General features: G+C 39.4%; 1 protein-coding gene and 1 pseudogene across 23 annotated transcripts in view; both read left to right on the plus strand.

Moving 5' to 3' along the window:
- The window catches only part of Carf (calcium response factor), a 55,733-nt gene that overhangs the window by 15,334 nt on the left and 13,515 nt on the right, over positions 1-26,884 (plus strand). For 19 of the 23 annotated variants that reach the window (XR_001784597.2, XR_003955577.1, XR_003955578.1 and 16 more), the window contains 6 exons: positions 11,297-11,357; positions 12,366-12,480; positions 14,435-14,519; positions 18,290-18,479; positions 22,710-22,830; positions 25,646-25,789. Coding sequence is in view for 19 of the 23 variants with exons in the window: in XM_030254084.1 (XP_030109944.1) it covers positions 11,297-11,357; positions 12,366-12,480; positions 14,435-14,519; positions 18,290-18,479; positions 22,710-22,830; positions 25,646-25,789 (716 nt within the window). In the remaining 4 variants the exon portion in view is untranslated. Of the gene's footprint in view, positions 1-11,296; positions 11,358-11,524; positions 11,592-12,365; positions 12,481-14,434; positions 14,520-18,289; positions 18,480-22,709; positions 22,831-25,645; positions 25,790-26,884 lie in introns of those variants that run through there. The other 4 variants (NM_001285463.1, XM_017320604.2, NR_104344.1 and 1 more) reach the window with 4 other exon arrangements.
- Positions 3,652-4,184, plus strand: Gm15464 (annotated as a pseudogene).

The raw sequence follows: 26,884 nt of genomic DNA on the forward strand, positions 1-26,884 counted from the left end.
GTGATTCAAAGCATATACTGCCTCTGAAGAACTCTGCCCCAGCCCTCCATGCTGTTGAGCCACCTAATTGGTGCTGTAACTGTGTCTTCAAAAGGCCATTCCATCTTTCTATCAGCCCAGCTGCTTCAGGATGATGGGGAACATGGTAAGACCAGTGAATTCCATGATCATGGGTCCACTGTCACACTTCTCTGGCTGTGAAATGAGTTCCTTGGTCAGAAGCAACACTGTGTGGAATACCATGACAATAGATAAGGCATTCTGTCAGTCCGTGAATGGTGGTTTTAGCAGAGGCATTACGTGCAGGAAAGGCAAATCCATAACCAGAATAAGTATCTACTCCAGTAAGAACAAAACGCTGTCCTTTCCACGAAGGAAGTGGTCCAATGTAGTCAACCTGCCACCAGGTGGCTAACTGGTCACCTCGAGGAATGGTGCTATATCTGGGGCTCAGTGTTGGTCTCTGCTGTTGGCAGATCTGGCATTCAGCAGCAGCTGTAGCCAGGTCAGCCTTGGTGAGTGGAAGTCTGTGTTGTCGGGCCCAAGCATAACCTCCATCTCGACCACCATGGCCACTTTGTTCATGTGCCCATTGAGCAATGACAGGGATGGCTTGGAAAAGAATCTGACTGTCCACAGAACGGGGCATCTTATTCACTTGATTAATGAACATCTTCTCAGCTGAAGTCACCTTTTGGTGAGCATTTACATGGGACACAAATATCTTCACATCCTTTGCCCATTTGTAGAGATCTATCCACATACTTCTTCCCCAGATGTCTTTCTCACCAATTTTCCAGTCATGATCTTTCCAAGTTCCTGACCATCCAGCCAATCCATCCATCCAGCCCATGAGTCAGTGAACAATTCCACATCCGGCTATTTCTTCTTCCAAACAAACTGTAATACCATGTATACTGCCCGAAGTTCTGCCCACTGGGAAGATTTTCCTTCTGTGTCTTTCAGGGTTGTCCCAGAAAGGGGTTGTAATGCAGCAGCTGTCCACTTCTGGGTGGTGCCTGCATAACACGCAGAGCCATCGGTAAACCATGTCCTAGTCTTCTCCTCTTCGGTCAACTGATCATAGGGAACACCCAATGAGGCTCTAGGCACATGCTTGGCAGCAGATGGCATTGTAACAGGAGTAGAAACCATATGCATTTGAGCAACTTCTTAATGTAACTTGCTTGTGCCTTTAGGATCTGCTCTGGCCCAATCACCTATATACCACTTCCAGGGTCTGATTGCACCCATCTCATGATGGGTAGTTCAGGTCACATGGTAATTTGGTGTTTTATTGTCAAACGTTCAGTTTTCACTAAGGCCCAAAAGCAGGCCAAGAGCTGTTTTTCAAAGGGAGAATAGTTGTCTGCAGATGATGGTAGAGCTTTGCTCCAAAATCCCAAAGGTCTCTTCTGTGACCCAGAGGCTCCAAACAGCATCTCTATCTGCCACCAACACCTCAAGTACCATGGGGTCTGCTGGGTCATATGATCCAAGTGGTAGAGCAGCCTTCACAGCAGCCTGGACCTGTTGAAGGGCCTTCTCCTGTTCCAGGCCTTACACAAAGATAAGCCTAAGTAACACACCCAAGTGAGGAATTCAAATAGACCCACTAGATGTTGTGCTTCTTTCTTGGTGGTGGGAGGGGCCAGGTGCAATAACTTATCTTTCATTTTAGAAGGAATATCTCTACATGCCCCACACCACTGAACTCCTAAGAATTTCACTAAAGTAGATGGTCCTTGAGTTTTGTTAGGATTTATTTCCCATCCTCTGATACGCGTATGTGTTACCAATGAGTCCAAAATGGTTGCTACCACCTGCTCACTTGGTCCAATTAGCATAGTGTCATCAATATAGTGCACCAATGTGGTAGAATTGTTGGGGACCATGTATCTATTCTATCATATCATCTGCAAATATCAATACTTAGACTTCTTTCTTTCCAATTTGTATCCCCTTGATCTTTTTGCTCTAGCTAGAACTTCAAATGCTCTATTGAACAGATATGGAGAGAGTTGACAGCCTTATTTTGTTTCTGATTTTAGTGGAATTCCTTCATGTTTCTCTCTATTTAATTTGATGTTGGTGAAAGGCTTGCTGTAAATTGCCTTTATTATTGTCTTTGTATCCCTGATCTTGCCAAGACTTTTATTGTGAAGGTGTGTTGGATTTTGTCAAGGCTGTTTTAGCATCTAACGAGATGATGTGTTTTGTTTTCCTTTCAGTTTGTTTATACAATGAATTACATTGATGGATTTGCAAATGTTGAACCATTCCTGCATCTCTGGGATGAAGCCTACTTGGTGGATGATATTTTTGGTCTGTTCTTAGATTTGGTTTATAGGTATTTTATTGATTATTTTTGCATAGATGTTTATGAGGGAAATTGGTCTGTAATTTTCTTTCTTTGTTGAATCTTTGTGTGGTTTGCACAGCAAAGTGACTGTGGCCTCATAAAATTAATTGGGCAATGTTCCTTCAGTATCTTACTGACTTATTCAAAGAACCAACTCTTTGTTTTATTGATTCTTTGTATTGTTCTCTTTGTTTCTATTTTATTGATTTCAGCCCTCAGTTTGATTATTTCCACTGCTCTTGGGTGTATTTCCTTCTTTTTATTTTAAAGCTTTCAGTTGTTTTTAAGTTGCTAGTATGAGATCTCTCCAATTTCTTTATTAAGGCACTTAGTTCTGTGAATGTTTCTCTTATACTGCTTTCATTGTGTGCCATTAGTTTGGGTATGTTGTGCCTTAATTTTCATTGAATTCTAGACAGTCCTTAATTTCTTGATTTCTTCCCTGACCCAGTTGTCATTGAGTAGAAAGTTGTTCAGTTTTCATGAATTTAAAGGCTTTCAGTTTTTTTCTGTTGTTGAAATCTACTTTAATCCATGGTGGTCTGATAAGATGGGTGTGTGTGTGTGTGCATTATTTCAATTTTCTTGTACCTGTTAAGAATTGCTTTGTGATGGAGTATGTGGTCAATGTTGGAGAATGTTCTGTGAAGTACTGAGAAGAGAATATTTTCTTTTGTGTTTGGGTGCAATATTCTGTAGATAATTTTAGGTCCATTTGATTCATAACATCTATTAGCTACATTATTTCTGTTTGGTTTCTGTCTTGATGACCTGGTCATTGGTGAGAGTGGGATGTCGCAATTAATGTGTGAGGTTTGATGTTGATTTAAGCTTTAAAATGTTTCTTTTACATATGTGGGTACCCTTGCATTTGAGGCATAGATGTTAAGAGTCACCTTGGCGGATTTTTCCTTTGAGTACGAAGTATCCTTTATCTCTTTTGATTAATTTTTGTTTGAAGTCTATTTTATTAGCTGTTAAAATAGTTACAGCAGTTTGCTTCTTAAGTCCATTTGCTTGGAAAATCTTTTTTACTCTGAGGTAATATATTCCTTTGATGTTGAGGTGTGTTTCTTGGTGTCAAAGTGTGCAGCAGAAGGATAGATCCTGTTTTTATATCCATTCTGTTAGCATATGTCTTTTTATTGGAGAATTGAACCCATTGGTATTAGAGTTTTGTTTTTAACAAGATCTCTATTGTTGGATCTCCACAAGAGATTGAACAAAGATTCCAGTCTGTTAGTTGAAGTCTCATGAAGAGAATGTTATGCCCAGTTCTTGGGAACCCCAGAATAACTCTTAAGAATTGCAAGACCCGGGGCCTGTGGCGCCGGCAAGATGGGCAAGTGTCGTGGTCTCCGAACTGCCCGGAAGCTCCGCAGTCACCGACGGGACCAGAAGTGGCATGACAAACAGTACAAGAAAGCCCACTTGGGCATAGCCCTGAAGGCCAATCCTTTTGGGGCGCCTCTCATGCAAAGGGAATTGTGCTGGAAAAAGTAGGGGTTGAGGCCAAACAGCCAAATTCTGCCATCAGGAAGTGTGTCAGGGTGCAGCTCATTAAGAACGGCAAGAAGATCACAGCGTTCGTGCCCAATGATGGCTGCCTGAACTTCATTGAGGAAAATGATGAAGTTCTGGTTGCTGAATTTGGTCGAAAAGGCCATGCTGTAGGTGATATTTCTGGAGTCCGCTTTAAGGTGGTTAAAGTAGCCAATGTTTCTCTGTTGGCTCTATACAAAGGCAAGAAAGAAAGGCCAAGATCATAAAATTTGACAATGGAAACACAGTAATAAATTTTCATATTCTGAAAAAAAAAAAAGAATTGTAAGACCCATGTAATATAACAAAGAGAGCCTTTATTCACAAGTCAGACCCGGATTTTAAGCTTTCCCCACTGCACAGGTTAGGAATGCAATGCCCCTGTCCAGGGGCTTGGCGTGTTTACATGTGCATATGCATAAGCAGGGATCCTTGGGCTTTGGTTACATGGCTGGGGAGGTGACAAGGGGAAGCTATCCTTCAAACCTGATGTTTGTTTCAGACAGCGGGGACGGATTCGTGCAGCTGGCAGGGGCACCCTTCTGATCTGGGAAGTAACTTTATGGTGCTGTCAGGAGCTAGTGTGTTCTTACAAACTGGTCACAGCTGTCTGGGAACACTTGACTGCCCTTCTCTCATGGTCCAAGAGTGGGCCACTTATCATTTTAAGGATGTTTGGTCCCTGTCCCTTCAAGGACAGGAGCCATCTGCACTGGAGAAATGCAGGTTATTTATCAAGGAGAGTGTCAGCCTTGGTGACACAGAGGCTGGGGTATGTTGCCTTTTGTCTGTTCCTAAAGCTGGCATCTCTGCTCTGGGCTGGGCCCTCTCTGCCCTCTCCAAAAGGCCAGAGGCATTTATGCTGGGAAAATGGGGGAAGGGAGCTCTAACTGCACTGGTGAGCAGCAGGAAAGCGGGAAAGTACAGAGGCAGGTTTCCTGCGTCTCTTCAAGCTTTGAAAAGTGATTTTAATCTTTAATTCTAAGTTCTCTCTAGAACGTTTTCTCTAAAACGTTTTCTATGAAAGTTATGTAAGAAAGTTCTTCTAAAAGGTTCTTATTTTTTTAAAAGTTCTTCAGTTCTCTCTGCTCTCTTCTCCTAATCTTGCTCTTTCCTCTTGCTCTAATGTAACGTTTTTGCACCGAGTTCCTTACTCCCAATGCCTTAACTCAATTGCTATACAATGTAATCTTTTGTAGCCTTTTGTACCTTTTCTAGGAAAATAGATCACATGGTTTATCTATGCACCCCCCCATTTTTTTTTCGAAAAGTTCACCAGAAGTTCAAACAAATTCAAATCATAAATGGAATAAGAATTTTACCACAGATAATGTTTACATGCATACCCATGAAGAGTAATTATCTGGCTTAACATTCATTATCTGTCCCTCAGGTTCATTGAAAGTTAAAGACCATAATTTTTGTGACTAAGTTATTAGTAAAGTTTCATATAGATAAACCCAGTACATATTTTATCTTCTGTCCTTGCACCTTTAGTAAATCCTTAGTTCCCTTTTTATGACCTTTTGTTAATTGTTTACAACCTCTTGGAATGTGTTTTTGTTGTTTTGTTTTGTTTTGTTTTGTTTTACAAAAGCACAAATCTACTTTTATTTCTCTACTCTCCATTAGTTTAAATCTGGAATGGGTACAGCATCACATGGGACTAAGGTGTGTGCCTCCTATGCGCTGGAGTGTGAGCCACCACCTGGCTATGGATCCCTTGTAGTAGTTATTCTCATAGTGTTGGCCTCATTTAATTTGGTTCTCCATTACCCATTATTTTTTTAGTGTTAGGGGTAAACTTTCAAGTTTTTCAAATGTGTAATCTATCATTCTTACTGATTTATTCTGAATTTGTTCCCTGGCAAATTTTAATATTCTAGACTTAAACATATGGCAGTTTGTCCAATATTTCATTATTTCCAGGTGCTTCGATATTTTGTCTGTTTTACTTATATTTGCTACATAAATTTAATGTTTGCTAAGATTTCTGGCTTTTGCCATTTCCATGTATGCCTCATATGACCAAATATTGAGAGACCAGATCTTTTGGGTTCAGACTCCATCTTAGAGAATCTGACCTAAGGTTGAACACGAGTTAACTAATAAGCCAGCACCCAGCACCAGTTTTCAGGTTACTCCCCAACAAATCTGCAACTCCAGGTTACAAGCCTGACCCTAGTACTTCACTTCCTAACAACCACCAATGAGGAGGAAAACAGAAGTTAAGTTTATGGTTTGGTTCCCAGAACCAGCCAATTATGTTAAAGGACATAGTGCCCAGCCCCAACCCCAAGCACATGTGTGCCAGGATAGAACCCTCTATAAGTGCTTGCCTGAAACTGGGATTGGGGCAGCACCCTCCCGTTCTGAGATGGTGGCCCAAGCTTGAGTTTAAATAAAGAGACCCTAATACAATTGCATCAGAATTGTCTCCTGGGTGGTCTTTTGGGGTTTGCAAATGCATCCTGGCACAACTATATCTTTGCCATTTATCTGCCGGTTAGTGGTTTTTCATTTTGATGACCATATACCATTGCACACGCACCATGATTTGGGGAAGACAGAGATTTCCCAGCTGCACTGATTTTGTGGTTCCTTCCTTCCTCAGTATTGGCCATTTCATCCCTGAGTCTATAGACTGCCATTTTCAATTTGTTTTGGTCAATGATTGATAAATCATCAATAAACCATGCATTAGCCAAATGTGCCCCTTTCCTCAGTCCCCACACTTCAATAGGTGCCTCTTTTGGGGAGGAGTGGGTGAGCAGATTAGGCAACTGAGTTATTTTCTCAGTGTGGGAAGGCACAGACCCTTTTGCTACCACATCCTGGTCATGAAGGAATTCACATAGGTACCGGTTCCACTCTTCCATGACTAAGCCTGTGAAGGACTCTGCCTTCAAACGGACCCAATCCATCATTGTAAGGGGCATCCTTATGACCATAGGGTGGTTGGCAATGACGGAGTATAAGGTTCTCCAGGCCTTATAAAATGTCCAGATTTGTTTCTCAAAGAGAGAATATTTATTGTATTATATGGGAGGTGTTTGCAATAGAAGCCAGCAGGCAAATGTTGGTGGACTCCTTTTGGCTTTATGAAGACTCCCAGTTGCCAATTCACCAAATAAACAAAATATCCATTACTAGGATATCATCTGGTTCAATATTGATTGGGGGCTGCATAAATGGAGATGAGCTTACTGGCATTTGCAAAACCTGTTCTTTGTTCCTGTCCCCATTGGAAATTAGCTGCCTTTCTAATAACCCTGTATTTTTTCTTTTGTTATAAGCCATTTGTTCCACCCATACAGGTTAACCATTTTAAAGGTAGGGTGATTGGTACCTTTGAAAGGCCAGCACCTGTTGTGTCTTGCCTATCTATGGACCACCTGGACAGTCTGACTGTTCTTGATGATACATTTTCAGAATCATTCTTTATTTTATGGTTTGTTTCTGAGATTGGAGGAATGTTAATCTATATATATTTTCCATTGCTGCAACAAACCACAATTCCATAAATTCAAGGCTATATTAGTCACATATGGCTTTAACTTTCTTATATGTCCTTCTGGCCCTGCACACTCTACCTCTTGTACTTTGTTTTACTCGAGATAAAATTCCAATCTCTAGAAGCTGAATGTGTATCTCTGAAGAGACCAATCTGTGATTTTGGTGAAATTATCATTACATCTGCACCTGTGTCTACTAAACCTTCAATTTCAATGCCATTTATTTGTATTTTTAACTTTGTCTCTGATCATTTATAGCAGTTTGCCAAAATACTTGATTTCTGGTTTCTCTTATTTTATCTGCTGAAGCTGTTTTGTCCTTGATTGCATCCAGGGCACTATAATCCATTCATCTATTGGTGCTGATCTTGCCTTTAAAGGCCTCATCATCCTTTTGCATTCGGAATTAGCATTTTCAAAAACCAAAGATTCAATTAATATTTTTATGACTTCTGAATCTGATACTATTCTATTTACAGCTGAAGTCAATCTTTACAAAAAGTCATTGAAGGTTTCTTTTGGGCATAGTATAATTTTAATAAATGACTCAGATCTCTTTCCTGATTCTTCAACTTTGTCCCAAGCATTTAAAGGTGCTAAACTACAAAAGGCCAATGTTATGATCATCAAATTCAAGCTGCCTTTGTAACTCAGCATACGGCCCTTCACCTAGCAACTGATCTTGGGAAATATTAATACCTCTTGCCCTATTTCATTGTTCTAAGGCCCTGGCTTCCTCTTTCCATCATGTGCACCATTGTAACTGAGGACCAGCTTCCAATACTGCTGTGGACAAATCTTTCCATTCTTGGGGGATAATTCTGAGTTTCCCATGAATTTAATATCTGCTTCACATAGAGTGAATGCAAGCCATATGAAATGATTGCTTCTTGTCAATTCTAACATATCTATAGGATTCCATTTACTTGTTTCATAACCTTGGGGTGTCTATCATATGCTGATAAGTATTATTAACTGGATAAACTAAGGTTGGTTTTCTAACAACCTTGGGCCACCCCTCTTCAGTTTCTTTATGTGCTGGCACAGTAGGGTCTTGTCTAAATTTCTTTGTATCTGAGTATTTTTCTGATTTCATTTATAAGTCTTTCTAAGGCTTGTGTCTTATGAACCCACTTGGCTATTAAGAATAAAATATGAAATACCAAAATGATAATAATCATAATCACTACTGAGCCAATTTCAGTTAAGTCATTTAGCTTTTCATTTTCTGCTTCTATTTTCAAGCCATCTAAAGTAGCAGTAAACGGGGTCCTAGCCCCTTGTATTATGGTATTTACCATCCTCAGTGCTCTCCTTGAGGACTTTCCAGGTAACTTAGCAAATCTAATGGCTTCTTAATTTGTCTGCAGCTGGCATGGTTTTTCTGTCCATGTGGTTGTTCCACATGTTGGAATGCGAAATGCTTTTAACACAATCTCAGTCATTCTATTTTACCAGTGAAGACTGGGAGCCAGATGCTGGGGTGAGAGACTGCTGACTCCAGGCAGAGAGAGCACCTGGTGGTCCTTTCCCACATATGACAGACATCCCTAAAGGAGGCTCTTTCCCTCCATTCCATCTCAAAAAACCCTCAAACTGAATGTCCCTCCCTTCTACTTCTCCTGTGTGTATCTGTCCTCTTGACTCCTTCTCTGTTATTTTCACTGTGTTCACTGACTGCCAAATGATTGCTTGCTCTGCCTCTTGACCTATGGTTGACATTATTTAGTCCTGTTTACAATAATCAAAAAGCTCTTGAATTAAAGGTATGTGCTAAGACTGAGCCACACCACAACTAGAGACAGGTTTTTCCAGGAAATGACACAATTTCTAGGTTCACAATATGATAAAATATCCTGCAACAAATTATTAATGGTAAATGATTGTTAATTCATTAATTTGTTGTTGTGGTTGGCCATGGTGGTAGTAATGGTGTCTGTGTGTGCGAGCATTTGCACTTAACTTCTTTTTGTTTTGCTGGGATGAGATTATTTATTTTGTGGGTGTAGTTAACTTCCTTGGGTTGGAGTTTTCCTTGTAGTACCTTCTGTAGGGCTGGGTTTGTAGATATTGTTTAAATTTGACTTTGTCATGAAATGTCATGAAATGTTTTCTCCATCTACAGTGATTTAAAGTTCTGTTGGGTATAATAGTCTGGGCTGGTGTCTGTGGTCTCCTAGAGTCTGTCCAGGTCCTTCTAACTTTTAGAGTCTCTGTTGAGAAGTTGGGTATAATTCTAATAGTTCTTCCTTTATATATTACTTGGCCTTTTCCTTTGCAGCTTTTAATGTTCTTTCTTTGTTCTGTATTTCTAGTGTTTTGATTATTTTGTGGCACAGGGACTTTCTTTTCTGCTCCAATTAATTTGAGGCTCTGTAAGCTTCTTGTGCTTTTATAAGCATGTCCTTCTTTAGGTTAGAAAAGTCGTCTTCTATAATGTTGTTAAGTATATTTTCTGAATTTTTGAGCTGGGATTCTTCTCCTTTTCTAATTCGTATTCCTAGGATTAGTCTTGATTCTTTTCATTTCCTCTTCATGGATGTCTGTCAGCATCATAGAGTTGGTTTTCAGGTCATGTTCTTGTGTTTCAGCTGATTTGGAATATATTGCTCTGGCTGTTACTGATTATGTCCTTACACTAGCATTTAGACATCTGGGTTTGGGATAGTTATAGGTCTAGGTGCTGATTTCTGAGTTTGACTTTGTTGGACGGGTGTTTTTATTCCTTGGTTTCTGCTTCCTCATTGGTCTTTTGGTCTTTGTGGCCTAGATTTCTGGCAGCTGAAGTAACCTCTGATCCAGTAGTAAGATTCTGTCCAAGTTGGGGCTGGACTCTGACAGTTAGCCTGGCTTTTGGTGCAACAGGGTGTCTCTGCTCTAGTTGGGATAAGGAGGGAAGTGGAGGCTCTGAGTGAGTGGAGGAGTCTGCTTGTGGGCTGCCTATCTGTGGTTCTGGCGATGGTGTGGTATCTGGTCCAGCAGAGCATCTCTGCCTGAGTTTACCTGTTCTTCTGCTTGCTTGGCCTGGACCTGTTGTTTACATCGTGAGGCCTGCTCCTTTACAGTGGAAGTCTGCCCGAGTTGGGGGTGGGCACAGGGCAGTGGTAGGGAACCAACCTTAGTTTCTTGATACTATTGACTTATACATTATATTGGAAATATTCTTTCCTTAGCCTTGTTTTGTATTTATGTATGTATGTATGTATTTATTTATTTATTGTTTATTGATTTGGTTTTCTAAGACAGGTTTCCCCTGTGTAGTCCTGGCTGTCCTGGAACTCAGTCTGTACACCAAGGTGGCCTCGAACTCAGAGATCCCCTATTTCTGCCTGCTGGAACTAAAGGCATGCCCCGCCACCACCACCCAGCCAACCTTGTTTTTTGTTTTTCCTTTTCAAGCACAAAGAGTATAAAGAGTAATTAAAACAGTCCTTAGCTGCTCATGTCTAGGCACTCTGGTGTTTGAGATAAGCTGGCTATAATATATGACTAATGTTTACTTGTAAGTTACTTTTCATTTTTGAGTCAGGGTTTCATGTAGCCCAAGCTGGCTTTTTCTCTCTGTGTTATTAAACTCCATGCATGTGCTATCATTAAGAACATAGTGCCTGGGACTATAGGCTATGTCACACTGATTTTTTTGAATCTTACCTTCACCACTTGTCAGCTGTGGGACATTAAAACAATTGGCATATGTCTCAGGGTTGTATCTACAGAGTGAAGTAATACATTCCATCATGGAAGTAAGTGTGTACGTAAATAATTTAATAATTCTGAATAATCAGAATGGCATATGTACTTGTTTAATCCTTCCAAGATGATCACTACCTGCTGTTGAGAAAACTGACAGGTGTTTCATACAATTCTATCTCCCCAGACAGGGATGGAGCAAGTGGCCATACCTCAGGAGCCCTTTGCAGATGAACATAGCCCTCAAGGTGAGTCCATGAGCAGTGGGTGCTTTAAAGACTGAGGTCAGATGCTAGGACCTTTCCTACGGAGGCCATAGGAACTTCAGTTGTTTAGATAAGATTGTCAACTGAGTGATTAGAAAAACCTTTTTAGCCCAAATAAATCTTAAGTTCATTTTTCAACTCCCGTCTAGGCTAGCTGTCTATTTCATTTTGGGATTCTATGAAGCTGGCTGACTCTTGCTTCCTCCCAAATGACCAGTGAGCACAAAATAAATTATTGTAAACTATAGTAGCAACAATAGAAATAGTAACAGTAGCGCAAATATAGTACTTAGCTACAGACGGTTTTTATATTTGCATTTTATTGGTATCTTTGTTAGCTTTGAGATCCATTCCTTTCTCCTTAACTGTTTTCTGAATCTTCTGCTCCCTCCCATTTGTCTCACATTCAGAGAAGAAAATCCGGGTTCCCCAGCCTCCCACCCCCATCCCTGGCCCTTTTTCCCCCACCTATTTGGTGATATCCCTATTAAATTTCTTTTTCTTCCTTCCCTTTGTATTGTAGTTTAATCTCTTTTTAACTTCACTGCTATACTGTTTTGTTCCTTTTTTATAAATAGTGGTTTAGGATAGTTATTTTTGCTTTTGTTTTATGATATATTTCTTCATTAACTGTCACTGAAAGTTAAACCAAAAACATGGTTTGTAGAAATATTATAAACACCATATATTAGTAATTTTAAATCTTCATATTATATGTGAAACTCTTTAAAGTAACAATTATTTGTACGATTTAACTATTAAATATAAATATAAAAAGTTAATTACATACAACATAAAAGTAAGTAAGTTTATCAGTGACAGTCTCAATAAAGCATTTAACGTTTTGGATTTTTTTAACTTCAGAAATATTCTTTTTCCCATTGAAAAGATTTAAAATCTAGCTAAGTAATTGTCATATTATTCAAGATGCTGCTGATTCTTTTGTTGTTATTATTTTCATTTGTCGTTGTTGTTGATTTTGTTGTTCAGATATCTCTGAAGAGAAACCCACTGGTGTAAGAGCAGATGTTCTCGAAGACAGCACCAGCAATTACGGCCTTCGCTCACCAGCATCCCTCGTGCTACCCAAAAAGGCAGGAGCCAGGTGAATCATGGGAAAGAGGAGCTTGTCTTTGCTGTCACAATGGAAGTCTGTTCTTAAAAACCACATCTAAAGCTAGCAGACCATAGGAAAGATCAAAACTCCAGGGAGAGGAAAGATTCCTTGGCTCTATCTTCACTTATTTAATGCATCTTGACAACAAGAAGACACCTTCCTGTTCTTTTGGAGCAATGTGAAATATCAAAAGTATTTAGACTAAAGATATTCATTCAGATCCTCAAATTTTTAAATGGTTTAACCACGTTTTATAGATATAATTCTTATATGATAAAGTGCTTAAAATGTTTTTTGCTAGCATTGTGGGGAGGGGGACTATGGGCTGGCGGGTGGGTGGTAGTGGTTCTGAAAATTGAACACAAAGTCTTGAGTATGCTAGGCAAATATTTTCCCACACAACCACCAAAATATGGCTTTTTTTTTTTTTGGAAACTTCTTACTTCAGTTTTCCGTTTTTCCTAAAAATTAATGCTTTCCATGATAATTTTAGAAAAATATTTAAAATAACTTTTTTTATTTCTTTCTTTCTTTTTTTTTTTTTTTGTTTTTTTGTTTTTTTGTTTTTTTTTTTTTTGTTGTTTTTTTCGAGACAGGGTTTCTCTGTGTAGCCCTGGGTGTCCTGGAACTCAATTTGTAGACCAGGCTAGCCTTGAACTCAGAAATCTGCCTGCCTCTGCCTCCCAAGTGCTGGGAGTAAAGGCGTGTGCCACCACCTCCCCGCTTTAAAGTAACTTTTTGTAAAAACATTTTTTTGAGATTTGTTTATTTTTCTGTGTGTATGAGTGCTTTGCCTGTATGTCTGTGCACCATACTTGAGTGTCTGTGGAGGGCAGAGAGGGCATCGGGTCCCTGAAAGTGAAGTTAAAGTTGTTAGCTACCATGTGGTGCTGGAAATTGAACCTAGGTCCCCTGGAAGAACTCTTAAAAGCTGAGCCATCTCTCCAGCTCCTTCCTTAAAGTCTGCTTTTATATATTTGTATTCCTTTAGTTGTTGTATAAAAAGATTTTAAATAAGACACTATAATGTGAGCCATTTGTTCTTTTTTCTTTTTCAGTGCTTGAGCCCAAACCCAGGGCCTCTTGCATATTAGGCAAGTGACCTAACACTCATATAGACTCTCAGCTGAAGACAATATATTTTTTCTTTACTAACTCCATCTGCACCAGGGATTTTCTGTGGGGAAATTTGTGATTGCTGCTTTGCTCTCATTAGTTATTATGGCTTAATTCTGATAGGTCATATGGCTAGGTCTAGAATTCATCCTTTTCTTTTAGATTTTCCAATTTAGTAGAATATAAATTTTCAAAGTGTGTCCTCATGGTTGGTTAGATTTCCTCAGTGTGTGCTATCAAGTGTGCCTTTTCTTCTGATCTTCATAATTTAGGTTGTCTGTCTCTTCTGGTTAACTTGCTTAGGGTATGTCACTTTTATTCATCTTTTCAAAAACTACCTCTTTAAGAATTTTTTTGGCCATTTTCATTTCTATTTTATTAATTTCTACCGTGCCCTTCGTTATTTCTTCCCATCACTGCTTTGGGATCGGCTTTTCCTTGCTTTCCCAGTCCTAGAGGTTGCCATCAGGTTGTTTATTTGCAATACTGCTGGCTTTTTAATGCAGTCGCTTAGGATTATACAGTCCTCTCTTAGTGCCCTTCTTAGTATCTCACAGATTTGGGTTTGCATTATTATTTGGTTTGCAGACTTGATAAGCTTCAGGTTCAGTGAGAAACCTAGTCTCAAAAATAAGGTGAAGAGTAACTATGGGAAACATCAGATGCCACTCTCTGGTTTCAATACACGTGTATACACAGGTGTATGCACATGTGTGCCCATACAGTACAATATTACACACACATTCAAAGTAAAGTAAAGACAGTGCAGTTGAATGTCATGTGTGTGCATAACTATGTATTTATATCTATTCCTTTCCTCTCCTAGACTTGTTGAAGAACCTTTGCTGGCTCCTCTCCAGCCACTTTCTTGTAACACACCCATGTGGGCCTGCCGTCTTAGGAGTTGTGAGGTGAGCTTAAGATAATCCTGACCTAGATTGATTTAACTGGTCATGGCTACATTTCTTCCCCAAATGAATACTTGTGAATATAAACAATAGTCGGTATCTGTCATATTCTGCATGCACTTGTGCTAAATCTAAACGTAGCTGTTGTTTTATTCTTTAAAGATAGAGGCTCAGAGCAGGGCAGTGGTGGCGCACGCCTTTAATCCCAGCACTTGGGAGGCAGAGGCAGGTGGATTTCTGAGTTTGAGGCCAGCTTGGTCTACAAAGTGAGTTCCAGGATAGCCAGGGCTACACAGAGAAACCCTGTCTCGAAAAAAACAAAACAAAACAAATATATATATATATATATATATATATATATATATATATATATATATATATGCTCAGATAAAGCAGAAGTTATGCCTAATGTAGTGGCACATGCCTGTAATCCTAGCCTTGGGAGGACCAAGAGTTTAAAGTCTTCCTTGGCTACATAGTGAGTTGGAGACAAGCCTGGGTTACGTTGATACACTGTCCCAGAAGATACAACACAGAACAAGAGACAGAGCAGAAGTCTCTCATAGAAAGCTCTGCTTGCTCCAATTGAACTACCTCCTATCTCTGTCTCTGTCTCTCTCTGTCTCTTCCTCCCCACCCCTACATTTATTTCATTTCACGGTCTCAGTATAAAATTTCTCAAGGTTTGCTTTAGCTTTGTCTTCATTTTATCTTTTGAAGGATTTTACCTGTGTTGTTGACTTTCAGCTCTCATGTTCATAAAATAGTTTGTAAATCTGTATCACTGGTTCTATAATTCTTACTATTATCCCAGGCCCTCAGCTACCAGGCATCAGATCTCATTACAAATGGTTGTGAGCCACCATGTGGTTTGCTGGGATTTGAACTCAGGACCTTTAGAAGAGCAGTTGGTGCTCTTAACCACTGAGCCATCTCTTCAGCCCCCCTTCAGCTACTTTTTGAAGCTTTATTTATATTTTACTGTAAATTCACTGTGACTATACCAGTTAGTTCTGCTTGCTTAGTTCTTTGCCTGTTTCATTAATAAACACCATTTCCTTAGATGTCTAGGCACAAAGAATAATTTCTTTGTTTTATTCAGATACTTTTTTTTTTGACTGCCTGTGTTCATTTGAGACAGTGTCATGCAATGTAGCCATGGCTTTCCTGGCACTCACTATGTAGACAAGGCTAACTTTAAACCTGTATCAGTCCTTCTGCCTCAGCCTCCCAAGTGCTGGGCTTGTAGGTGTACACTACCAAGTCCAAGTCACAATTTATTCTTCTGAGAGTGGTTAAGAGCACTGGCTGCTCATGAAAAGGTCCCGAGTTGGACTTTCAGAACCCACGTGGTAGATAATAAATAATGCTCTGTAATCCCAGTTCTGACACCTTCATCTGGCTTCTGTAGGCATAGACTTATGTGCAGGCAAAACACCATACATACATAAAATAAAAACAAATAAAATCCCCCCAAAATTAAATGTTACAAAAAAGGTTATTAATATAATGAAGTTCTTCTACAACATATTTTAGGAAACATAGTCATCATTTTCATAGGGTTTTAGATAGATTCTTGGCATCATATTAAAAAAATCCATAAAGGACTAGGACTTTGTTGCTAATATTGTGTTGATCTGGATTTGATCTAGGGCTATAATATTAAAGATCCAAGAGAGTAGATATATTACATATTCTTCAAGCTTTCATCTCTAAAACTCTCTTCTATGGCAGTGAGTGTGTCGCTATAAAGACTTCCATCTGTTAGATGACTGCTTGAGTTGAAATCAGACCAGTGGTGAGGAAGGGAACTGATGCTCCTTCTCAGACAACCATCAGCTACATGTACTGTGCACTGAATGCTGGGGCCAGCCCCTGCGATTCTTCTTTCTTGATAGCAGAGGGGTAAGAGTGTTGGAGGGGGCAAAACTTGGTCTTGTAAGACGTTTAGAGTTGCTGTATAATAATAAAATGCTTACCTATCTTAAGGTAGCTGAGGTAGCTGACCTGCCTGTCTGAGTTCCTCTGAGATCAGAAACTGCAGTCTCTGGCATTTAGCACCTCATCATAAAACAGCAGGGGATTAAGTAAAGGATTAATTGCTGGAGCCTTTTCCCTCTTGTCCAGATGCCTCGAACTTCCCAGGCTGGGGGGAAGTTTGGAGCAAAGAACTTCTATTGAACTAGGAAAAGAAAATAACACTCACAGAAGAAAAACTTTTACACAAGCAAATATGCATAAACTCACATAAATTCATATACAAATTCATGAATACACACTCATATATCTCTTTTCAAAACAGTTAGGTCCAACTACATACTTACCTCATAATAACATACTTACACACACACATCCATACTTACATATGTATATGGAGAGAGAGGCCAAGCACCAATGCAGAAAGAAGTCACTCATTCTGGGTGAAAAATGAGCTCCAGTCTTTATTGTATAGGGAAAGGAAAAGCTTCTACTCTTTTATTGCTAAATAAATTAAACCCAAGTCTGTAAGAAGAAAGCTTTGTTCTCTTTAGTAAGACTAAGCTTGTCTTGCTATTAAGAAAAGACCTGTTCTGTCCCATGGTAAGGAGAAGCCTGCCTGCTGCTTCTGTTCTCTCTGCAGCATCTTCTTTTTTCCCTTTTCCCCGCTGCATTCTGCATATTGCTCTCTTAATTTTTTAAGTTGCCTTGTAATTTCTAAGTTATTCCACTGCTGGTCCTCCTATCGGGTCACCCTTCTCCTCAGCTTCTTCCAACTTTCCCTAATTCAACAACAGGGGGTCAGCTGCTTCTGTCCATTTGTTGCGTGCAAATATCTGCATCTGACTCTTTTAGCTGCTTGTTGCGTCTTCCAGAGTGCGGTCATACTAGGTCCCTTTTTGTGAGCGCTCCATAGCCTCAGTAATAGTAAAGGGTCTTCTTAAGTTCCGTTTCCTCTCTCTGTCCTCAGCACTCACACATCTTTCCGAATACATGATCACATGGTAAGAAGTTCACCACGAGTTTACACATAAATTCAAATCATAAATTGAATAAGAATTTTACAGCAGAGATGTTTACATGCACATCCATTAACAGAAATTGTCTGGCTAAGCATTCGTTATCTGTACAAGCTCAGCAAGTTCATTGAAAGTTAAAAACCATAATTTTTGTGACTAAGTTATTAAAAAAGTTTTTTATAGATAAACTCAGTCAATATTTTATCTTCTCTCCTTGCACTTGTATTAAATCATTAGTTCTCTTTTTATGCTTTTAAGTTGTAGATACCTGCTTGTTATCTCAGAAGTAATTCATGACACTTGAAGACTAGCAGAGTTCTCATTGCAGTTTTGATTGTCAGAGAGGACTTAATAGCAGTCCTATTATAGAAGATCTTAATAATTACTAATGTAATTTTAGGAATTCTTATGCAATCATCATTAAGAATTAAGAAATCATCTTTAAAAAGAAGAAATCATCTACTTTTCCATAAAGCATCACTACAATAGTAGTTTTCATTGTTCTGTAAAGATTCACTCAAAAGGGTGGGCTAATATCTAGTGGTTGTTATATATATATTTAATAATAACAGGAAAGCATGCTAATAGCAGGAATCTTTCCTAAAATGTAATCTTCTTGGCGTTGCCTAGACAAGCAAATCTGTGTCAATAACTTTTACAGTCCATGGGGGAACCATCTCAGGAAGATCACCTGCTAGTTTTTAGCTTCTCCTTCATAGCTCCTGGCAACAGAGACATATTTTCCAGTGATTTTCTTATTTAATTTTTCCCTTACAGAAAATTGGAGATTCCTACCGTGGCTACTGTGTAAGTGAGACTGAATTAGAAAGTGTCCTAACTTTTCACAAGCAGCAAACACAGACTGTCTGGGGTACTCGCCAGTCTCCAAGCCCAGCCAAACCTGCCACACGCTTGATGTGGAAGTCTCAGTATGTCCCATATGACGGAATCCCATTTGTCAATGCAGGTACTTCCTATCAATTACTTGAAGGTTCCCAAGCATCTATGCTCAATTATGAAAATGTGACTTTTGTGAGAGGATGTATTTTATTGTTGTAGGTGAGAATTGAATATTAATGGCTGAAAATGAATATTAAACTCAAACAAAAAATATATATCCAATTAGTTTATGCCATAAGGTTATGTTTAAAAGTGTGACACTGAATAAATAAATAAATAAATAAATAAATGCTTCATTGTATAGCATGCTAGTAAATAGAACTTTGGAATTCCCAGTGAACTTATAGACAATATCACATAATCAAAATGTTAGTCTTTATAAATAGTCAAAGGTATAGAAATAAATCATCTCTCAGATAAATAGACAATAAATATAAAGACAGACACATATACTTTCATTTTTTGTATCAGGCTTTGCAGCCAAGCAACTTCCAAAGAACTTTGTTTTCCGAGTATTTTAGTTTTCAGATCTGCTCAAAAAGAATTAATGGGCTGATTTTCATTCCTGTTGCCAGTGCTATAAACTTCTCTACATTCAGCCTTTGTATGAGTATTTCCAGACTTAAAAAACAAAAATCCAGGTTATGCCAGACTTGGTGACATATACCTTTAAACCCAGCATTCAGGAGGCAGAGAGGCAGAGAGGCAGAGGCAGAGGCAGAGAGGCAGAGGCAGAGAGGCAGAGAGGCAGAGGCAGAGAGGCAGAGGCAGAGAGGCAGAGAGAGGCAGAGAGAGGCAGAGAGAGGCAGAGGGGCAGAGGCAGAGGCAGAGGCAGAGGCAGAGGCAGAGGCAGAGGCAGAGGCAGAGGCAGAGGCAGAGGCAGAGGCAGAGGCAGGAATATCTCTGTGAGTTTGAGGCCAATCTGTTTTACATGGTGAGTCCAGGGCAACCACAGCTACACAGAGTGATCCTGCTTCAAAAACAAAACAAAACAGAACAACCAGGTATACTGGGGAACATCTTTACTAGAACTCTGGAAGCTGAGGCAGGAGGATCTCTATGAGTTCAAGGCTAGCCATGGCTATGCTAGTGGACCCTGTCTCAAAAAAATAAAAAATTGAAAAATAAAAAAAATTACATTATAGGAACTATAATGTATATCAAAAATAGAGGTAAGAAGCCGGGCGTGGTGGTATATGCCTTTAATCACAGCACTCGAGAGGCAGAGGCAGGCGGATTTCTGAGTTCGAGGCCAGCCTGGTCTACAAAGTGAGTTCAAGGACAGCCAGGGCTATACAAAGAAACCCTGTCTCAAAAACAAAACAAGAAAACAAACAAAAAAATATAGGTAAGAATATAAAAACACTTAAATTTTTGGTTGTGAATCTAACATTTAATAGCTGAGCCATCTCTTCTCTGGCCCTTCATTTATGAAAAAGTATATTTTATATATATTTTGAATTTTTTGAGTTTTTATTTTATGAATATGGATATGTTAACTGTGTACTACTTATGTTCAGTCCCTACAGAGGCCAGAAAAGAGCATTGGCTCTTCTGCAACTGAAATTATAGACAGCTGTAAACCACCATGTGGTGCTGAGAATTGTACTCAGGACCTCTAGAAGGACAGCCAGTGCTCTTAGCCACTGAGCCATCTCTCCAGTCCATATTTTATGTTTTAATAGTTGGCTGTATCCTCACTAGAGTAGAATATTCATCTCTTATGCAGCATGGTTTTCACATCTATGTATTTGTACTGTAGTGTAACAAATTATTCCAAATTTGAAGGCTGAGAACTACAAACATTGATTGTCTCGGTTCCTAATAGTCAGAATTCCAAGTGTAGCTTAGCAAGATGGCTCTCGTGTTCTTACATGGACAAGGTTGTAGTGTTGATTGCTGAAAGGACCCTGATATAGCTGTCTCTTGTGAGACTATGCCGGGGCCTAGCAAACACATAAGTGGACGCTCACAGTCAGCTATTGGGCCCCCAATGGAGGAGCTAGAGAAAGTACCCAAGGAGCTAAAGGGATCTGCAACCCTATAGGTGGAACAACAATATGAACTAACCAGTACCCGGAGCTCTTGTCTCTAGCTGCATATGTATCAGAAGATGGCCTAGTCGGCCATCACTGGAAAGAGAGGTCCATTGGACTTGCAAACTTTATATGCCCCAGTACAGGGGAACGCCAGGGCCAAATAGTGGGAGTGGGTGGGTAGGGGAATGGGGGGGGGGAGGGTATGGGGGACTTTTGGGATAGCATTGGAAATGTAAATGAGAAAAATACCTAATAAAAAATATATTTAAGGGCTGGTGAGATGGCTCAGTGGGTAAGAGCACCCGACTGCTCTTCCGAAGGTCCAGAGTTCAAATCCCAGCAACCACAACCATCTGTAACAAGATCTGACTCCCTCTTCTGGAGTGTCTGAAGACAGCTACAGTGTACTTACATATAATAAATAAATAAATCTTTAAAAATATATATATATATTTAAAAAAGAAGAATTGCAGTCATATTGTGCTTGACTAGGAGAGGTTGCAATTCCAGTCTCACTTGCATGATTGCCTTGTTATGTAGGCCTTTCAGAGTTCTCTTACTATGTGGCAGCTGATGTCATCACCTAGAGACAGCAGTCTGAGTAAGAGTAGGACAGTATCCAAGATGGAAATTATAGTCTTCTTATAACCTAATAGCAGCCGGGCGGTGGTGGCACACACCTTTAATCCCAGCACTTGGGAGGCAGAGACAGGCGGATTTCTGAGTTCGAAGCCAGCCTGGTCTACAGAGTGAGTTCCAGGACAGCCAGGGCTGTACAGAGAAACCCTGTCTCGGGAAACAAACAAACAAACAAACAAAAAACCATAAAACCCTAATAGCAGCCATAGCATATTGTCACTTCTGCCATATTTAGTAGAAGTTGGTAAGTAGAGCCAAAATAGAGCCAAAGCTGAAGGAGAAAAGCTATACAGGGAAATGAATAGTAGGAGGCCATCTTAGAGGCAGGTCACCAATTATTCCAACAAATCCAATAGTAATATGAAAATAGGGCTAGAGCAATGGCTCAGCAGTTAAGAGCACTGGCTGCCCTTCCAGTGGACCTGGGTTCAATTCCCAGCACCCAAATGGCAGCTCACAATGGTCTGTAACTCAAGGCCTAGTAGATCTGACTCCTTCACATAGACATACATGTAGGCCAAACACCAAATGTACAAGTAAGTAAAAGAAATAAAATAAATAGTTTAGAAAAGGAAGTGCTGGGGCTAAAGAGAAGGGCCAGCAGTTAAGAGCACTTCTGCTCCTGCAGAGCACCTGGGTTCCAGTCCCAGCTTCCACATCGGGCAGCTGACAGCCACCTGTCACTCCAGGGTCATGAGATCCAGCACCCTCTGGACTGTGTAGGCACCTGCATTGGTGCACAGAAACTCTTATTGGTATCCATACAAACACATAAATAAAATACATCAATTAATTACTTTTTTAAGGAAATTGGGGGCCGGAGAGATGGCTTAGTGCCTGTGTTGCCCTTGCAGAGGTCCAGCACCCACATGGTGGTAGCTCATAGCCATGAACTCCAGCTCCAGAGTGTCAGATGCCAGTCTTACCTCTGTGTGCACCAGGCGTGAATATGCGCACATGCATGCAAGCCAAGCACTCACGGACAGAAAATAAAATCAATCTAAAGAAACTTTAAAAGGAAATAAGATCTTAAATAGTATTAACTATGAACCCACTGTAACATCTGCTAATTTCAACTAATAAAGTGTCTATGATTTTAAATAGTATTAACTACTAACCCACTGTAACATTTGCTAATTTCAAATTATAAAGTATCTATTTAGCTTTGGCTCAACCTATTTAGTATTATTAAAAATTACATGTCTCAGCTAGGTGGCAGCAGTGAATGCCTTTAATCCCAGCACTGGGAGGCAGAGGCGGTCAATTATCAATGAGTTCAAGACCAGCTTTGTCCACAGAGCAAGTTCTAGAACAGCTAGGGCTACACAGAAACCCTGTCTCAAAAGCAAATAGACAGACAGACAAATCATATGTCTCTATGTATCAGCAAAGGTTACATATTTGTTAATTCCTTACCATAATTATGACATATATGATAAACTTGACACAAATTTAAATTTGTCTGTCTTACATTTTTCATAAGAAATACTGATTGTTTTGTTCCATAAGCTTATGTAATCAATAGAGTACATTTTGACATTGTCACAGCCACATTTTAAAAATCTGTTAAAAATATCTAAACACATGAATTACTGTCATTGGTTGGTTTCGGTTCACAGGAAGTCGAGCTGTGGTAATGGAGTGTCAGTATGGACCAAGGAGAAAAGGTTTTCAGTTAAAAAAAATCAGTGAGCAAGAAAGTAGGTCTTGTCATCTCTATAAAGCTACTTGTCCAGCCAGGTAAGCTTATTTTATCTTTTTTTAATCTTATTTTTTTACATTAAACTCTTACTTTTTCAATAGCAAATAAAAGCCCTTTTAATAAGTTTAAACATCTCAAAAACCTGTACAGTGAAGTTTAGGTTTTTCTCTCATTATTGTTTTGTATATTCCTTACTGAAGCCTGAAATCCCAGTGGTTTTTGAGTCATTTGGATATATATGTGCATGAATGCACACATATCCTCTTCTACCCTGAAGTGTCAGTAAAGGCCACTAAAGTTTTCTTTCCTTAAAGTTAGCTAGGTAATAGTTGTCTCTTCTCTCTGACTGATGTCGTATCGATTTATTCTTCATCTGAAAGCCTGCAGTGAGTATTTAGTGCCCAGATACCGAGTGGCTGAGCAGTTTACTTATGGCGTGTACTTACTAAACTCTGCTGTTTTCATTCCTAGTGTACCTTCAAAGTGACTTCATAGAGGTATGAAGTCTATTTTTAACAGCTGTGTAGTATTACATTTGTAAGCATAACATTTAATTAACCCTCTATGAGAAAATAGATTTTTTGAGATAGTCTCTTGCATTCCAGGCTAGCCACACACACACTATGGAGCCAAGGGTGGCCTTGAATTCTTCATCCTCCTGCCTCTGCCTCTTTAATGCTCGGATTTACAGATGTACTCCAGCATGCCTAGTGGCAAATTTTGTTATTGTACTCCACACCACAATTAATAACTTTAAGTTTATTAGAGTAAATCCATAGCATGGTGATTGTTAGGGAAAAGGTTGTATACTTTAAAAATGTTGACAAAGAAAAATTGTTTTAAAAGAGATTTTACCAGTTTACCAGTTTGCATTCTCACCAGCAATGTATGAGATCAATAGTAATGTTTTAATTAGAGGACTAGGTTATCATTGCTCTGACCGAGAGCAGAAAAGGGAACCAATGAAAGAGTTTTTAAAATGTTTTATACTATTACTCTTTTAGACGTTAAAAATGATCAAAATGATTAGTCAATTTAAAACTGTTGAAGACGTTATGGGCTAGGGAATAGGAAAGCATCTCAGTGGTACAGAGCTTACCTGGTGCACACAGCCCTGAGCCGAGTCAGCGGTGCACGACTGAAGCAGTGTGCACTGACCGCGGGAACTCACTCCTGCTGTGCACTGACTGTGGGAACTCCTGCTGTGCACTGATGGCTGCAGGAGCGTGGAACAGTGAGGGGAGAGAAGCTTTAGTTCATCCTGAGCAAACAAAACAGATGATTCATTATGGCTGGGCTTAGTTGATAGTTGATGTATTATATTTTAGCACCTCCTAGATCATAAACTTAAGCATTCTTATGTTTAAATGACGGGTGTAGAAGCTGGAGAGAGGGCTCCATGGTTAAGAGCACTTGCTGCTTTTGCAGAGGACCTGGGTTTGGTTCCCAGCACTCACCTGGTGACTCACAGCCATCTATAACTCCAGTTCCAGGGAGGCTGATGCCACTCGGACCTGCACAAACTCCTGCTCTCTTGTGGCACACACATGAACCCAGGCATACACTCATAAAAGAAATAAATCTTTAAAAGCCCAGTGTGATGGTATGTACTCAGCACTGGAAAGGTGGAGAAAAAGCAGCATGAGCACATGAAGACAGACAGACAGACAGATAGATGTGCACATACACATATAAAATGTGAAAAAAATTAAGGCACTGCACATAAGAACATACTGACTGATCTTTCTGAGAACTTGGGTTCAGGAGCTGGAGAGATGGCTCAGCAGGTTAAGAGCACTGACTGCTCTTCTGAAGGTTCTGAGTTCAAATCCCAGCAACCACATGGTGGCTCACAACAATCCGTAATGAGATCAGATGCCCTCTTCTGGTGTGTCTGAAGACAGCTACAGTGTACTTAGATATAATAATAAATAAATCTTTAAGGGGGGGGGTGCTGGGTTCAATTCTCAGCACCAACATGGCAGTTCCCAGCCAGCCATCATTATAGATCCATGAATGGAGGCAAAACACCCATACACATAAAACAATAAAATGTATATTTTTAAAGTCTAGGGTCTTAGGCGATATCTTAATGTTGTCATAAATTGTGCCTGTTCTACAGAGTGAGTTCCAGGATAGCTAGGGCTACATAGAGAAACCCTGTCTCAGAGAGAGAAAGAGAGGGCAGGGGAATGTAAAAATATTACTTTGTCTTTTTAGAAACAGTCTCCCTGGCTATCCTGGAATTGCCATATGGACCAGGCTGACCTTGAGTTCACAAAAATCCTCCTGCCTGGGATTGTGGGGTTAAAGGCATTGGTCACCAATAGTGGTTTAATTATGTGTCATTGTTGGCCAGGTCATGGTGACACACCTTTAAATCCAGCACTGGGAGGCAGAGGCAGGAAGCAAGGAGGCAGAACTCACAAATTTCTGTGAGTTTCAGGCCAGCCTGGTCTAAAGAGCAAGTTCCAGGACAGCCAGGGCTAGATCTTGTCTTGGGGGGAAAAATTAAAGGCGATCAGCCTGGAAGAAGGTATATATATATGTATATACATACATACATACATACATACATACATACATACATACATACATGTGTGTGTATATCAAATGTGAGGTGATTGTGGCTTCCAGTACAATGAAGAAGAGAAAATTTCAGAAAAATATCTATATTTAGATATTTATACTCAATTCACGATAGTTGTTAGTCATTTGAGTATCATACACTTAATATGATGTCTTTCATAAGCTTCTGAATACTAAATTACATATTCTCTTGAGCTCTTAATTGATGTTAGATTTTTTTTCTTAAGGTTATAATAGACAGTTTCTTCTTTGTCTTGTATAAAGGATATACATTAAAAAGGTACAGAAATTTCCTGAATATAGAGTACCTACAGACCCCCAAATTGACAGGAAGATAATCAGACTGGAGCAGGAGAAAGCCTTCACTATGCTGAAGAAGAACCTGATGGATGCTGGTGGTGTACTTCGGTATGGCGTTCATGCAACCCTTTCATTTTCTTATTAGCATCACTAACAAGGACTCTTTTACCCCTGTCTTTTCAATTACTTCAATAAAGAATGGTTTTATAAGTTATATACCTCACTAGTATAAAACTTAGTTGCTATTATATATGTTACTGACTTTATTACCTAAAAATTTTATATAATGCTAACCATACATTGTTAATTACCATGGCAGCCATCAGTGAATGGTAAGCCCTAATGAAATTCCATTTTATGCTTCATGTTTTAAATAGAGAGGGATGTAATAATTCTTACTATCCTTTATGTGTTAGTTCGGTTGTAGATTTTATTATTGTATAATGACATCAAATATAAGGAAAACTCTTGTATGATCTTTTATGAAAACTTAAAAATGAAATCAATAATTAGTTCAATTTTCAAAATGTGTAACTATAAAATTTTTATTTTTAAAAAATATTATTAGAGTTCTTTATTTTATTTTGTATTTAAGAGTTGCCTGAAAGTATGTATGTGCACCACATGCATGTGTGATGCCTTTGAGGTAGGAGGAGAACATCAGATTCCCTGTCACTTGAGTTATAGGTGGTTATGAACCACCCTGTGAGTTCTGGGGTTCAGACCTGGGTCCTCTGCAAGAGTAACAAGTGCTCTTAACAATTGAACTATCTCTCCAGTTCCAAACTATACAAGTTTTAATCGGGCTTTATTTTGTTTATATGCATTTATATCAAACAGAAGTACAGGGGGTCAGTGAGATAGCTCAGTGAGGTCAGGACATATAATAAAAGGAAAGAATTGACTCCTTTAATTTGTTCTCAGACCCCCACATATGTGTGTGCACATGCATGCATGCATACACACACACACACACACACACACATACACACACACACACAATATAAAAGGAGGACAGGTAGTTGGTGTGTAGCTCAGCAAAAGAGCACCTTGACAGCCAAGTGCTTAGCCCAAAATTAACCCCCAACACCACACACCCACACACATATATATACACACACACTCAACACACTCACATATACATTTGTACAAAAATACCACTCAAGTTGGACATGGTGATGCACACCTTTAATTCTAGCACTC

Source organism: Mus musculus, chromosome 1 (genome assembly GCF_000001635.26).
Source record: "Mus musculus strain C57BL/6J chromosome 1, GRCm38.p6 C57BL/6J".
In the NCBI taxonomy this organism is placed as follows: Eukaryota; Metazoa; Chordata; class Mammalia; order Rodentia; family Muridae; genus Mus; species Mus musculus.